Genomic DNA, 14928 nt, shown 5'->3' on the forward strand with positions numbered 1-14928 from the left:
CGCGCAGTATGTGACGTCACATCTTGCAAGATGTTGCTTGACTGGAAGCTCTGCTGCAAGTCACACTCCAGCCACAGGTCGGCTGATTGGCAGCGGCCAGGCTGGCAATATGTAATATGTCGCAGCCAGACTCTCTGGAACTGTGAGTACATGGTACATGCCGCCATATGATGTGTAGAGCAGAGCGATTTGAGCTCTGGTGTTCGTAGGCGAATGAAAAACAAATGAAAACTCATTAGAGGCGGAAACGTTAAGGCTGTATGTGTTATTGCAAGAGACGGGGTCTGTCTAAAAGTCGCCTTGCCACGCCTAGAGCATCTGTTGGTGAATTACTCCTTCCTTAGTCCTCTCAAGTGGCAGCGCAAGATCAAATACACTTCCCTGATAATAACATCAACGGCCATTAGAGAAGAGCAGTGATTAGGTCTGAGAGCCATGTGGGAAATTTCTAAACGGGTCAAACAATTTCCTTCATCTTGCATGTGTGGCTTGCCTCTGCTGCAGCACAGCCAGTCAACAGATTTCCAGCATGCAAACTGTGCAAATTGCACAGGGAGGTCATTGCAGCTTTTTTTTTAATCGTGAAATGCATACAGGACGAGATAAACCTTCAGGTTATATATAGTTTTCATGGTCTGATAACTTTCTTCATGCCCTTCCGACTCTATCATAAACACACTAGAAGTCCCACAATAGCTGGCCAAATTGAACCTTCCATGTTGCATAAATATAATGGAAGTTATTAAGCAAGGCCAATTGGCTAAAAAGTATTTTGCATATTTCAAACTTTGTAAAATCAATTAAAGAAAATAAAGGGGTTTTAACACTCTGGCTAAAAGCCAGATTATTATCAGAGTTATTATTATTCCTTCTGTGATTTTCTAGCATGTTTCGTGTTCTGTTCTCATGTGCAACTCAGCTACCGTGACCAAATAATTTCCCTTGTGGATCAATAATCTAAGCTTTAAGAAAGACATTGCTTTAATCTGCTGCTTTTTGACAGTTATAAAATATAATCTTCCCTCAGACTGTCACAGCTCAAGTCAGAATTTGGCTGTATCATATCAGCCCAGCCACAATCAAACGTGTTTATATTTTAACATTTCCACCCTGCCAAACATCAAACTGGACGGAATTTAAAAAATAAAAATAAAAAACTGGCAGTGAGCATTTTCACATTGGGAAATTCTGACACCAAGGACGCAATTTAATTAGAGGAGTCTTCAAACCCAATCTAAGCAAACAGAGATGCTACAAACAACCAACAAGTCCAATTACAGCAGTGTTAATATACAGGGCAAAGCCGCATTCGAAAAACCCTGAGTGGGAGAGGGAGGGACAGGGAGGCCTCTTTGATCCGTGCTTGGAGATCCAAGATCAACACTGCTACTTAGCTCAACGCAGATTCACATTAGCCAGAAAAAGAGCTGTCCCGTTGGTAATCACAGGGCCTCTCGTGTTAATAACCTATTTCTCTAAATGTTCAAATATCATAATCATCAGAACCCAAAATTCGTCATGTAATTAGATGGACGAAAAACCCAAATCAATTGAATTTACCTTTTTTTTGAGAGCGAGAGAGAGAGAGAGAGAGAGAGAGAGAGAGAGAGAGAGAGAGGAGAGAGAGGGTTAAATATCAATGCACAGACATCTGCCCTTGAAATGCCAATGGCTTTATCATTTTACATCCTGTGTGATAATCCTTCAAAGCGTTTGAACCGGAATTGTTCACACTGTTGTGTCGGTGCATGGACTCGGCTGACTGACCGGCGGGGTCGCAGCGCTGCGACGGCAGGAATCTTGTGATCTCATCTTCTTGAGAATGTCTGGCAATAGACACAGACAGCCAGGCAAACACAAGCAGGCAAACACACCCAGAGGCCGAACAATTGCAATGAGGGAGCAGATGTGGTATTAAGAGCGCGCAGTTTTCTCATAAATGAAACAGTAGTGGTCAGGTGGCAGGCTGGTATTGGGTTATCTTGGCGCCGCAGGCCACATCAAACTGTGCCATCTCTCCACATCGCCGCAAATGAGCAGCACGCGGTGCATGAACACCGCCCCGAGTCACGTCCACCCGGCCACTGACCCACACATGACACAGACATTTAGGCTGTCCACACACACACTTGCGGTACCAGAGCGCCGCTCCCTTTAAACACAGTGTGCACTCCCCCCATATGTAGGCCAAGCATGCCATTTTGAATTTCAGATAAACCGGGGGATCTAAATATGTTATTTTTTAAAGTGGTGGGGGGTGCAAAACTTATTTAAATCATGAGACTGAGATCGCTGTGTGTATGTGTGTGCGTGTGTGTCTGGAGTGTTATCTTTGGCCTCATTAAGAATGAGCCGATGGGTTGGCGAGGTTAATAGAGATTCATAATCTGAGCACAGCTGCAACCCCCCCTCTACTCCCCCATCTTTTTATAGGCTGGTTTTACACTGGGTTGTGTGAGAGCGAGGGAGCTTGTGTTTAATCTTCAAGTGTGCCTATACACACAATTTTTTTTAAAAAAAAATTTTTATGTGCGCTCATCCCTCACATTTGTGCAGCTCCGCATGGCTCCATAATCTGGTTTACAGGAAACAAGCCACATCCAAACACATGTTCACAGTCCCCTCCAGGCTCCATCATTAGCCAGGGGCCTAATCCTCAGTTATAATTCAGATGATGGACCGTGCCAGTGGGAACACGCTGAAAGGTCATGTACTGTAAATCGCAGCGTGACAGCAAGGCAGAGTCGACGCTCTGCAAAGTTGGCCAATTTCTCTTCTGCATTTGGAAAGATCTCACTGTCCACTGATGACCGATGAAAAGCTGATGAAGAGCACAATTACACGCATCGCATGCACGTACGCAGAGGGAGTGGTAATCCAAAGAGGTCCATGCTTTGAATACAGAGTGCCGTGATACGCCAAGGGAGTGCATCTTAACAGTAGGGGTGATGTGATGATAGCCTGTGCTGAATGCAGATTACTTCCACCTGAACTGAAGGACCAGTTAACTTTTTCTTGCATAGCATGCACATTGAAAACACTGACTGATTTAATAATGCACAACAGAGCAATACAATTGAATGATGTGACTAATAATAGAAATGAATCAAAAATAAAGATATCTCACTCTACTGACAGCCTGCGTCACTTAATCCATTTCCAGAGTGAGAGTCACCCTGCAATGAGGTTCAGGCTTTGTATTGTATGGGATTGCATAGTGAAACAAGGTGTTAGCCACTGGATTAGCAGCCTCGGTCTGATATAGGATTATCACAGCCCTCTAGCAGTCAAGGGATGTCTGTGGATTAGATCTTGCATCAGAAATTAATCCAGTGCGATTTGCTTTGACTTGATTTTACACAACTGGATTATTCCTTTGGCATATGTTGTCATGATTTGCAAAATACAAGATGGGACTAAAATGGCAGACCAAAACATTTCCCCTTGTCTCTTCCACTGGGCAATTTAGGAGTGTTTGGTCTGACAAGCTGAAGGAAAAGTGAACGCTACTATTGTTTAAAGTGAACTGTTGCCTACAGCGCGGACAGCCACCAAAGGTGGCGCATTCGAGGTAGAAGTGAGAGACTTTGCAGTGACCAATCAAATTGAGTTTGGATGAGTTTGGGGCGTGGTTTCCCCACAAAAACCTCATAGAATAGAAAAATGTTGTGTACCGGAGGCTCGGATAACTGCGCTAGTATGCAAACTCGTTGTGGCACCGTTTGCACAGAACAGCGCTCTTATCCAGGCGTCCATCCCACTGTTTTTAAAATGTACAGTTCCCATCCACCGATCTTAGCAAGGCGGCGGTATCACTGTCATCCATCATGTTTGTTGTTAGCACAGGTAACTTGTTAGCCCAACCATAGATATATACAGAAGGCTAGATGTCTTATCCGCGCTGCTGGCCAATGAAATCGAACGTCCGCACTGGCGGCCATCTTGCCACAGTCACCTCGCTCCGCCTCTCTCACTCAGAACTATGTATTCTTATTGTGCATGTTATTTTAAATAGCCCTAAATTGCTCTATTTTCACCCGAATTTTGAGCGGTTTGGTTTGTTATAAAGGTTATAAGCATAGTTATGATACTGCATACTTATTAATGATTTATAACCATAGGCTTTCATGTGAAAAGAGCAAAAACACGCACAAACCCATATTTAATAAAAACGTATATGCTAAACGCTAAACTAAACAAACCAGCACTAAATCGTAACATTAATCAAACAGCTCCAACAATATCTTACAGATGAAATGTGATCCTACGAGCCACTATTGCTGCACCCATCAGCGGCACAGAAGTTCGGCATTTTTTCAGTCACCGATTTCCTTTAGAAATCATAATGCATGATGCTGTAACAAAGCAATCCAATGTGAATAACCACAACCGACACCACAAATATTGTATGTGAACAAAATACTAGTTTGTCCTGAAATAGCTGTTGGCTTAACTTAACTTAAGAAATTAAAATCTTAGTGGTCTCAGTCGTATTAACTTGTGCAGATAGGCTGCCTTAGCACCATTATGCTTTTTTTTCTAATAAAAAGCTCCACTCTCAACATGTTTAACCATCCAGAATTATTGCTACGTTATGAACGTTTGTAAGAAAGCAAACCGTGTGCAAATCCGTCAAGTTTTCAGCGAGATCAGAGTGTTAATGCTTGTTCAGATCACTCACGTTCCCTCACATTCAATACATCAGACAGTGACTGCCTGACTGTGGAAAAATGGCGGCCAGTGCGGACGTTCGATTCTGCGCCGTGAGACATCTAGCCTTCTGTATATATCTATGAGACTTCCGCTTGTCTGACGTCACTCCGTGCGTCGCTATAATCGGTATTGCCAGAAACTAAAGTATAAAATAAAATGTCTTTTTTTTTTTTTTTAACGCCGTGATTTAAAAAAAAAAAAAATGTAAATGTTGTCAACTGTTCTCAACTAAAGTCACTGCAGTGATTTCAAACTTACAATACTACTGATGTTAAGTATAACTTTCAGCAACAAAACTTATTTTCAAGGAATGAAATCTAAAGGTTACCAGTTGTCTCCATGGAAACATAAAGAATCCTCAGGAGCTTTGATGTTAAGATTAAAGATTTTTTTTTTCCAGGAGCCTAGGAAAACATTCTGGAGGATAGAATACTTAGAATAGTCATAAATGAAATTATACAAAGCATGCCTTCTGTGTGTGTCTGCAGGTAACATCTCCACCGGTGTGAAACAGCATGTGTTGTCTGCGAGAAGCCATGGACCAGAGAGCTGTGCTTCTGCTGCTGCTGCTGCTACTGCTGGCAGCCTCACGCACTCTCCTCCTCGCAGTCAGCTTCCCCAAGGATAGTGTGCCCCTCGCCATCGTTGACGCACACTGTGAGTACGCACACGAGAAAATGAGCGGAGTAAAGCCACAAGTTTACGTTCACTGTATCATCAGTGAGAGAACAACAATTCCTGATGCTTGATGGACAAACTGTGTGCACTCAGACAACAACAGGTATATTCCAAGGTATTCTCTGGTGCAAGCATTTACCAATAAGTGTTCAGCGGCCGGCCCTCTGGCAACGAGTCCCAGCATCGCCTTGACTTTCAGCTGATGACCAAGATTCAGGACACTCTGTTCAGTGCTGGCAGGTAAACACACTCACACAATCACCTCGTCTCTTTCACACATCCCCCATGCCGTTACACTCAAGTCAGGTAAACAGTTGCGTACGGGCCGAAGAAAGCTCTTAGTGCTATTGGATCTGTAGGCCGTCATTTGATGTATATGGGAGGTATTGATCCAGGCAAAGTGTCTGTCACGCTGGCCTGATGCTCTGTCAGGAAACTGTTGGCATCTTTACATGTCTTTCGGTATTTATGGACAGCAGGATCTGTCTGGCTGGCTGCACTCATATTGTAGCAGGAAATCACTCTGACATCTACAGTATAGAACTCCCACCTTTGGAGCCGCAATAATCACCACCACAAGTTCCATTGCTGCCAGCGTCAGATTGAGGTTATTCTTCAACAAAAAGTGTACAAACAACCAACGCCCTTTAAATGCTCATATGTAATTTAAAAAAAAAACAACATAATTTAATCACTTAGGTATAGGCAACTTAATGATCCATGGTTCAACAGTGGCCGATTGGTAAAGTGTATGCGTTGAGAACGGGACGCCCAGCTTGGCCGCTCAAGGTGGCCGTGCTTGTGCTCATCCCGAAAACCCATTTAAATGCATTGGTTGTGTTAGGAGTTGCGTCCGACGTAAAAGCATTAAAGACGTGAATCGGTTTGCTGTGGCGACCCCTGAAGGCGACCACAGCCCAAAGGATTTGCGTACATGGAATACAAAAAAGGAGATGAAAACAAAGAAAGAACAAATCGCAGCATTTGTGGACCATTTGTTTGTATGTGTTAATTGTATTGTATTAAGTTTTAATTCACCTGTTTAGTTACAGTTCACAAAGGTTTTTGTGCCTGTTGCTGTTGTCTCGCCACAGAGATCAGGTGTACCTGGTCGGTCTGAGAGAATCATACAGGAATGAGATCATTCCTTACCGGGTAAGACTCCTACAAAAAAAAAAAAGGCTCCATAGAAAATAGAGAGCCATTCATCACCGACTGGACAGGTTGTAAAATGAGAGTGGAAAAGCAAGGACCGTGTGTGTGCGTGCGTGTGTCTAATGCATCATGTTGGGTTTTACAGAAGCTTACATGGCGATCAGGCCAAGCTGACAGAGATGTGCGCCGTCAAGGGAAAACACAGAGTACGTATTCGAATTCCTTTACATGGACAGGGACTGAAAAGGGGAGACGAAAAAAATCTCAAAATTCTTAAAATGCTTTAGAATGTTGTCCCGTTTTAGGACGAGTGCCACAACTTCATCAAAGTGCTGGTACCCAGAAACGATGACCTGGTCTTCATCTGTGGTACCAACAGCTTTAACCCCAAGTGCAGATACTACAGGGTCAGTATCTGCTGCCAGGAATTATTTTGGAGACAAGTTTGGATAAAATAGTGTTTTACTGATAAGTGCATGTCAGTGATTGTCTGTATGTTTGTTTTGATACTGTGCCCGGACAAAATGCTTCTAAATATGGTTGATCCTTGTGTTCTCCTCAGCTGGATAACCTGGAATTTGATGGAGAGGAGATCAGTGGCCACGGACGATGCCCATTTGACGACAAGCAAACCAACGTTGCACTTTTTGCTGGTGAGCGTCAAACCCGCCCAGCTGGTTTTGTTGGGTTCTCACTTGTGCCCTCCTTGACCATCATTTATCAAACAAGCATGGGACCAAGCACAGTGGTCGTGCTTCATCATACATTATGTTGCATGTGCTGTTCATGAAACATGCATGTTTGTCCATTTTCAGCATGCAAAGAGTGGGCGTAGAAAAATGTGGTGGTTGAAAACAGCCATTTACGTAATCATGGCCCCATCTGCCTGCCTCACCTCCAGACTTTACAATGTGAAAGTGTTTATGACAGCAAAGAAATGGAATCCCTCTGACCTGGAAACATACACCAAACAAGAGGAAAGCATTGCTTGCCTGAGCTCAGCGTGACATCCTATCATATATATTGATAAATCCCTGAGTGTCTTTATTTTAACAGGCATGGCCTCCTTTCCTTCACTTATCACACCGCAACAGAGGTTCAGGCTGATTCTAGAGTTTGCATACCATGCCAGGGCCGGAGTGAACACTACCCTCATGTCCAAAGTTAACGAATGCTGATTTGAATGTTCAAAAGAGCTTTCACTATTCACTATTCCTGATGTATAGTTGTTGGTGAATGATGCACAAGACACCCTCTGTTTTTCTGCTGTGTAGGAATAAGACCTGCCATTTAAGCAATATAAACACAGACAAACAAGCTGTTGACGTGCTTTGATTTTCTCTTTCAGAGGGAAAGCTTTACTCTGCTACTGTGGCTGACTTCATGGCCAGGGATTCTCTCATCTATCGCAGTATGGGTGATGGATTGTCCTTGAGGACCATGCAGTATGACTCCAAATGGCTAAAAGGTCTGTGACAGCCACTTATCATATATATTTTTAACTTGTTTACATGTGTGTTTATGTGTGTGTGTGTGTGTGTGTGTGTGTTATTATTTTAAATACTAATATATACAATATAGGGAGAGTCAAGTAAGAGGGGGTCAGCGTTGAGGCAGTTGATTGAAGCTGCCATCAATAAGACAGCACTGGAGCAGCCTGACAGAGCCTCAGTTATAAAAAACAGAAAAGGAACATAATATACAACAAACCTTAGTTAATAAAACACTGATTAGATTAGATTAGATTAGCACTTTATTAATCCCGTGGGAAATTCAGTTCCTCAGCTGCATCACAGTCGCACATAGTGCATAATGGAGCATAAGAACAGTATAAAGGAATAAATAATGCAAGGAAGGCAGGAGTAGCGCTAAGCAGCAGGTGGCAGCAATGAATAAGCAGCAGGTAAGCACAGGTAAGCACAGGTAAGCGGCAGCTGCAATTAGGGGGCAGTGGCCGAGGGATGCAACCTCTAAAGACCACAGAAGCTGCTATTAATAATTTTATAAATGATCAATGATGTGATTGCGGGTCTTTTTCCATAACAGGAGTTTAACTATGTACCAGCACAGTCTCAATAGCAACAGCAGGATGACTGGATTTTTGTAAAGGGGGTGGGGGGGGGGTGATATGCACCATTTTAGCCATCGCAAATCTCTCCAATCAAAATTACGAGTGCTTATATAAGGTCTCTGTATTCTGTATTACTGTGGATATCTATATTGGCCATCCAAGCTATTTTGTATTGATGGGAAACACTCCTGCCATTCCAACTTCCTGGGGATGGAGTCCGTTCTCTCGCTGGCAATCTAGGTCACCCGACAGCCTTGTACAAATCCTCAAAATATTCAGCATGCACTGTGGTGGTGACGCTGCAGAAAAACACTTCAACTCTCTGCCTCTGTCTCTCCCTCAGAACCTCATTTCCTGCACGCTGCAGAGTATGGGAATTATGTTTACTTTTTCTACCGAGAGATTGCTGTGGAGCAGAGCAGTCTGGGCAAGGTAAGCCGGCACATTTGCAAAACATCATATATGGTCACATCGAGAGCTTCGTAGGAAAAAAAAAAGGCTTCTGACACACGTAGCGCTTATGGTAACAAGGTTAATTTAAGCAGAGACATTACATTAGAAAACAAGAGAGATTTTAATAGCCAGTGCTTGCTGGGAATGCTCTGCTGTGTAACGCCGTGTGAGGATTTGTCTTGCTGAGATAAGTGCTCTCTTAGCCTGTTTTATGACATGGACAAATAAACAGAGTGTGTGGCTGTTTGTGCTTTAGCTTTTTTCATGTCTCAACTCATCCTGACTGAGCTGGTCAGGCTTAGCCACCGGCCAATAATTCAATCCTACTAATACCTTGGTGACACCTGGTCTCTGATAAAGGCTTTTGCATGTCATATTATTATAATTTTCATCATTACTATGATGTGTGTAACTGTTTTTTCTTACGCCCAAGTCACGTTTGACTACATCCCACCGGAAGTGCTGCAGCATAACCTTGGACATTGAAGTAATTTTAGTGACTAACTCAACTACCCTATCAACCTTGTCCTCTGCCATGCAGGTTGTGTATTCCCGTGTGGCTCGGATCTGTAAGAATGACGTCGGTGGGTCACAGAGGGTGCTGGAGAAGCACTGGACGTCATTTGTGAAGGCCAGACTCAATTGCTCAGTGCCAGGAGAGTCTTTCTTCTACTTTGATGTGCTTCAGTCCATCACGGACATCATCAACATGAATGGAGTTCCCTCAGTGGTGGGAGTGTTCACCACACAGATGAACAGGTCAGTCAGAAGAGATTTAATGTTGGAAAGATAACCAGTGTTGGGGACAGAAACTTTGGTTTTCTGGACATAAACTTGATGTTGATGCTGTTTATTCTTTTCCCCCAGTATCCCAGGATCAGCAGTGTGTGCCTTCTCCATGCCGGACATAGAAAAAGCGTTCTTGGGTCGGTTCAAAGAGCAGAAGACTCCCGACTCTGTATGGACTCCATTTCCAGAGGAGAAGCTGCCCAAACCCCGGTAAGGATTGTAAATGTCTCTTTGTTGAGGAGGAGGCACTCGACTCAGCAGCTCTTCACCACCTTTCCCTCCTTCACTATTCTCAACTCCTCCTTTTTCCTGCTAGACTGATTAAAATGAATCATCATCCACTTAGTGACCAAGTTACTGTTTGTTTTTCCTGGTGGCACATATTAACCATGCCACATATTTTAAACTGTTTACAGTCAGAGTCTATATATCAGGCTGGGACTCAAGGCAGGACTTGGATGCAGAGATCTTAGAGACAGCAAACTTCATTGGAAACAACAATGAACCTCACCAGGCTCTCAGGAGAGAGAACTCAAAACTCTGAATAATCTAAAAAGAATAACAAAAAAATCAATTTCTAACTGCAAATTATTAATCAGGACTAACTCTGCATATTTATATTTTATGTTTCCAGCTGAGACCTCTCTGTAATTCAATACGCTGTGACCCCTCAGCCCCACAATTGTGTTGCACTTTTCATCTGCATTATCTTACGGACTGATCTTTGACCCCTCTCTCTCTTTGTGTGTGCACCCTTTACTCTAGACCCGGGTCCTGTGCCGATCATGGTCCAGCTGCATCCTTTAAGAGCTCCATTGAGTTCCCAGATGATACCCTTAGATTTAGCAGGTTCCATACCCTGATGGACTTGGCTGTGGCTCCTCTCAGGGACGAGCCCTGGTTCACCAGGACCCATGACAGGTCTCTCTATACCAGATGTTACAATATGATATGATGCAATACAAAGTTTGATTGTCAGTATTGAATTATAAAAACAGATCTATAAACATATTACTGCTTGCCTTAAAATTGTTATTTCATAATCACTTATTTCATAACTAGTAATTCTTGACTAGTTTTTATGTCAGGTGACAAGTTGAAAACAAAATTTGCAATTTCATAGTTACATCTCATGATATTTATGAGTAGTGGTAGTCGTGAATGAATATTTTTGACACTGTTAATATAAAGTGATTATTGTGTGACACATCTTGGCCCATGTGCCCCTCTTTGACAGACAGCAAAACTATGAGAAAGCAGAGGCTGTAGCAAAGCAGAGGTTGCAGCTGTCCCTGGCGCAACACTGCAACTGATTAAAGCCTCAGACAAAAAGTGCAAATGTTACAATCAACAAGAAAATAGGTCTGGAACAATTTCTGTTTATCAGGGTGTCTCATGCTTTTGAGGTAATAATACACTGTTTTACTCTGACGTCTCTCCTGTTGAGAGTTTGCATTTGTCATGCTACCACTATATTCCACTGCTCTCAGTGTCTGACAACCCTGGGGAAAGCTGCTTGAGCAATCAACACTTTTGTTTTCTAGGAGGAAAAAGCATTATTGTGTTTTTCTTTAAAAAAAATAAAATAAAATAAAAAAATAAAAACTTACAGATTAGCTGTGAATTGGTTTCCCTGCATTCAGACCAATGCATGGTTGAGCATACCAATGTATTAATAAAATGTACTTTCCAGGAGATCCTGCAACTCAATTTGGCAACATTAAACATTGCATTCATAGCAATAAATGTTCCACTCTGGATTCAAGAACTCTTTTGCTTCAATAAACTAATATATATTTTCTTATATCTCCAATCCATCAATGTTTATTACCCCCAAAATACTAAAAACATTAAAACAACGTTCATTCAATATAAAATCAAGCTTAAACGTTTAACACGTATCAATATTTAGCAACATAATCTGCAGTGACGGAAATCAAAGTTTGACCTTTAGATGTGGTGAAGTGATTCAAATTCAAAATGGCCCTTTGTCTCCTTAATGGGATAACCCCCCTGCTGTGAGTAACACATGGTTCTCTGCTGTGTGCAAAGGTACCGACTGACAGCGCTGGCTGTGGACACTGAGGCAGGACCCTACAAGAACTACACTGTGGCGTTCATTGGGGCCGAGTCAGGGGTCGTCCTCAAGGTTTTGGCAAAGACCACGTCCATTTCTCTCAATGACAGTCTGCTCCTGGAGGAGATTGACGTCTTCAACCAGGCAAAGTAGGCCGATATACAAGTGTCCTCTTCTTTCTTTCTATTGATCTTGTTGCTTTTTGCACTTTGGCTGCTATTCTATTTTTATGAACTTGTTCCTCAGTGCCAATCCACTTGCTGTTGTGTGTCAAGAGGTCCAAATGACGTAAATCTGTGAAAAGGACTTGTTGTGGGACTGAAACAGTAACCACTGACCTGATGAAGCTCTGATCAGGTTTCTGGTCTTTCCAGGTGCCTGTCGAACCACGAGGATGACAAGCGAGTCCTCTCGCTGCACGTGGACAAAGACGCGCACAGCCTTTATGTCGCGTTTTCAAGCTGCGTCATACGTATTCCCCTGAGTCGCTGTGAAAGACACTCCTCATGCCAGAAGTAAGTCCACACTGATGCACATGTGGATCTTTGAAAGTTGTTCGATTGAAGAGCCTTTGACAGATAAGCATGATGGACTAATGCCTGTGTGTTTGTTTGGCCACCAGGGCCTGTATTGCATTAAGGGATCCTTACTGCGGCTGGAGGCCTGAGGGGACCTGTGAGAGGATACAGCCAGGTGTTTTGTAAGTGTCATCTGTTTTTAGAGTTGTATTGATATATTAGATGACAAGTTCGATCAAATAACTAATCTGCCATTTTGCTCTTGTCAAGGACTGGATATGATCAGGACGTTGAATCAGGAAACACCGCCCACCTGGGAGATTGTCAAGGTATGCATGTCATCTCCATGCCAAGACACCGTCCAACAAAGTTGTGGCCACAATGACATAGCTACCTATCATTCTTTAGCATTTTTCTTTCTTACAAATCTATTTTGTGTCGTGCTCTGCCAAAATTCCTTCATTTTTTTTCCTGGGTCCTGCTGGTCTACATTCGCATTAGTTGAGTTATTTCATTCCCAGCCCTGGTTTTAGTAGACAATCTCAATACAGAAGGTAATGATATTTACTGAAAATAAGAAGCAGCTGCTTGTTCTGCCTGTTTTAGGTTTGATGTAGTCCAGAGTGTCTGGACTCACCATTGGCTGTATGTAAAGATTGGTTTCAAAACAGAGACTAATGCAGATGTACCACAGAACCTGCATTCTATCAATTTGTCAGCAGGAACTGCCAAAGTTGGTTTGCAAAAGGACTGAAAATGACTGGCTGTCAAAATAGAAAGGAGCCCTGAATTCATTCCATCACAAATTAGTTTTAAAAAAGTGTTGGTTTAAACCGCTAGTAAAAAAAAAAAAATAATGATTAAAAAAAAAAAATGTAATGTCCAATTTGTTGATACCATCCACACATCAAAATGTGGAATCTTCCAATATCCAAATGAACCGGAAACTCAGGGCGGCACTGGCTGAAACTAATTTCTGGACTTCTGAGGCTGGGGGTTCCAAATTCAACATGCACCGTGTGCAACCATATTTAATACTAATCCTGAGGATTGGTTGGATATTACAGTGGCTAATTCTTTGTTTTGGGAATAGTGGTCTTGGAGCTCACACGCGTTCATGGTTGCTTCCGCACCTCAGCCGCAGTGTGCCACAGTACATTGGAACCTTGTGTATGGCCACCATTTAAAGTGGACTGAATCATCGATGATGAATTGCATCTGGGAACGCTGCATTTAGGTTCACGCATACCAATGACACAGGTGGACATGTGTCCATAGAAGGTCTGGGAGATGGGCATAGTGCTTAGTGTGAAAGGACCCTTCAGACTCCACACCCTTGGCCATGAGAGGGGAGAGCCTGGAAGGTTGGTAGCATGCTGCAGTCATCTCAACCAACAGTCACCAAGGCAAAAACATCTTTATGAAGTCACAAATATACAGCATATACAAACAATGGCAAGTGTTTGGTACTTCTATTATGAGGTACTATCACATTTCCTTCTCATCACCATTCCTTTTTGAAACTCTATTACATTTCTGCTTTCAATGGAATGAATATTGTCTCTTTTTTCTTGTATATTCTTTTGCTTCCATCTCTGTGGTCTGCCTTTGAACTCTTCCTCACCCCCGGAGGGTAGCTCATTGATTGGGCTTTCTCTCCCACAGTGGTGTGGTGGCCACATATAGAGATGGCAAACTTTTTCAATCTCACAAAAAAGTAACTAATTGCATTGTGGTGTTGATGCACAACCATGCACATTTCTGCTATGATTTGTAATGTTTTACAATGTTGATTATATGCAGTGTTTAACTAACACTTCAATGTTTTCTAGGTGCTTGGAATGCAGAGAGCACAGAAAGCAGAGAGGGCCTGAGCATGGACTTCTTTTTTGTTGCTGGATTTATTACGAGTGTCTGGCTAACTGCACAGATTCTTAGAATCGCTGTCAAGTACCTGGTAATTAGGAGACCGTCACAATCTGTGACCACCACAGATTTAGCTGCCATAGGCGCTGGGACTTCGACACCTATGTTTATATAGAAGTATATTGACAATGACTTTGAGTGAGAATACTACATGTTGTCTCTTTTTTGGGCTGGATTTAAATTTGATGCAAATGATGAAGTTCTATTTTTTTCCACGAGTTAATTTGAGTTTATACCTTTTTTGAAAATACCTTCCTATTTGTATGGCTACTATACTAAAACATATTTGACTGGAAATCACTTGTACAATAAAGTTATCACATCCTTATTTTCCTTATCATCCACGTCTATACTTTTTTTTCATTGTTAGAATTTCATGCTAAAGGGTGGTTGAGATGGGTCAAAAGTTCAATATGTTGTTTTTTGTGCACTGGATATAATTCAAAGCGCATTCCTGTAAAAATCCATACAACAAAAGAAAAGCCTGTCCATATATCTTAACCAGTCAATACTTAAAATTGTTCCAATGCAGCCCAAGCATAGTGAAC

General features: G+C 42.3%; 2 protein-coding genes across 2 annotated transcripts in view; both read left to right on the plus strand.

The window, feature by feature from the left end:
- The first annotated feature begins 3675 nt into the window (after positions 1–3675).
- sema6d (semaphorin 6D) overlaps positions 3676–14928 on the plus strand; it is a 123311-nt gene continuing 112058 nt past the window's right edge. Inside the window, exon 1 of the mRNA XM_076048940.1 lies at positions 3676–3846. The gene's annotated coding sequence lies outside the window, so the exon portion shown is untranslated. The remainder of the gene's footprint in view (positions 3847–14928) is intronic.
- Positions 5537–14717, plus strand: LOC142903388 (semaphorin-6D-like). Its single transcript, XM_076048975.1, has 15 exons — positions 5537–5631; positions 6486–6546; positions 6692–6752; positions 6852–6953; positions 7109–7199; positions 7895–8014; positions 8961–9049; positions 9612–9829; positions 9938–10069; positions 10625–10780; positions 11912–12085; positions 12311–12451; positions 12559–12636; positions 12725–12783; positions 14287–14717. Exons 2-15 carry the CDS (start codon positions 6527–6529, stop codon positions 14493–14495), a joined length of 1650 nt encoding a protein of 549 aa, XP_075905090.1. The 5' UTR covers positions 5537–5631; positions 6486–6526; the 3' UTR covers positions 14496–14717.

The sequence above is a fragment of the Nelusetta ayraudi genome, unplaced genomic scaffold (genome assembly GCF_046127955.1).
Source record: "Nelusetta ayraudi isolate G7.1 ecotype Tasmania unplaced genomic scaffold, CSIRO-AGI_Nayr_v1 ptg000005l, whole genome shotgun sequence".
NCBI lineage: Eukaryota > Metazoa > Chordata > Actinopteri > Tetraodontiformes > Monacanthidae > Nelusetta > Nelusetta ayraudi.

Bases quoted from the DNA above. Each gene is read 5' to 3' on its own strand.
- LOC142903388 (XM_076048975.1), top strand. From the start codon at position 6,527: ATGAGATCATTCCTTACCGG. The intron at 12,452-12,558 runs GTAAGTCCACAC...TTTGGCCACCAG, and splicing joins AGACACTCCTCATGCCAGAA to GGCCTGTATTGCATTAAGGG. The intron at 12,637-12,724 runs GTAAGTGTCATC...GCTCTTGTCAAG, and splicing joins AGGATACAGCCAGGTGTTTT to GACTGGATATGATCAGGACG.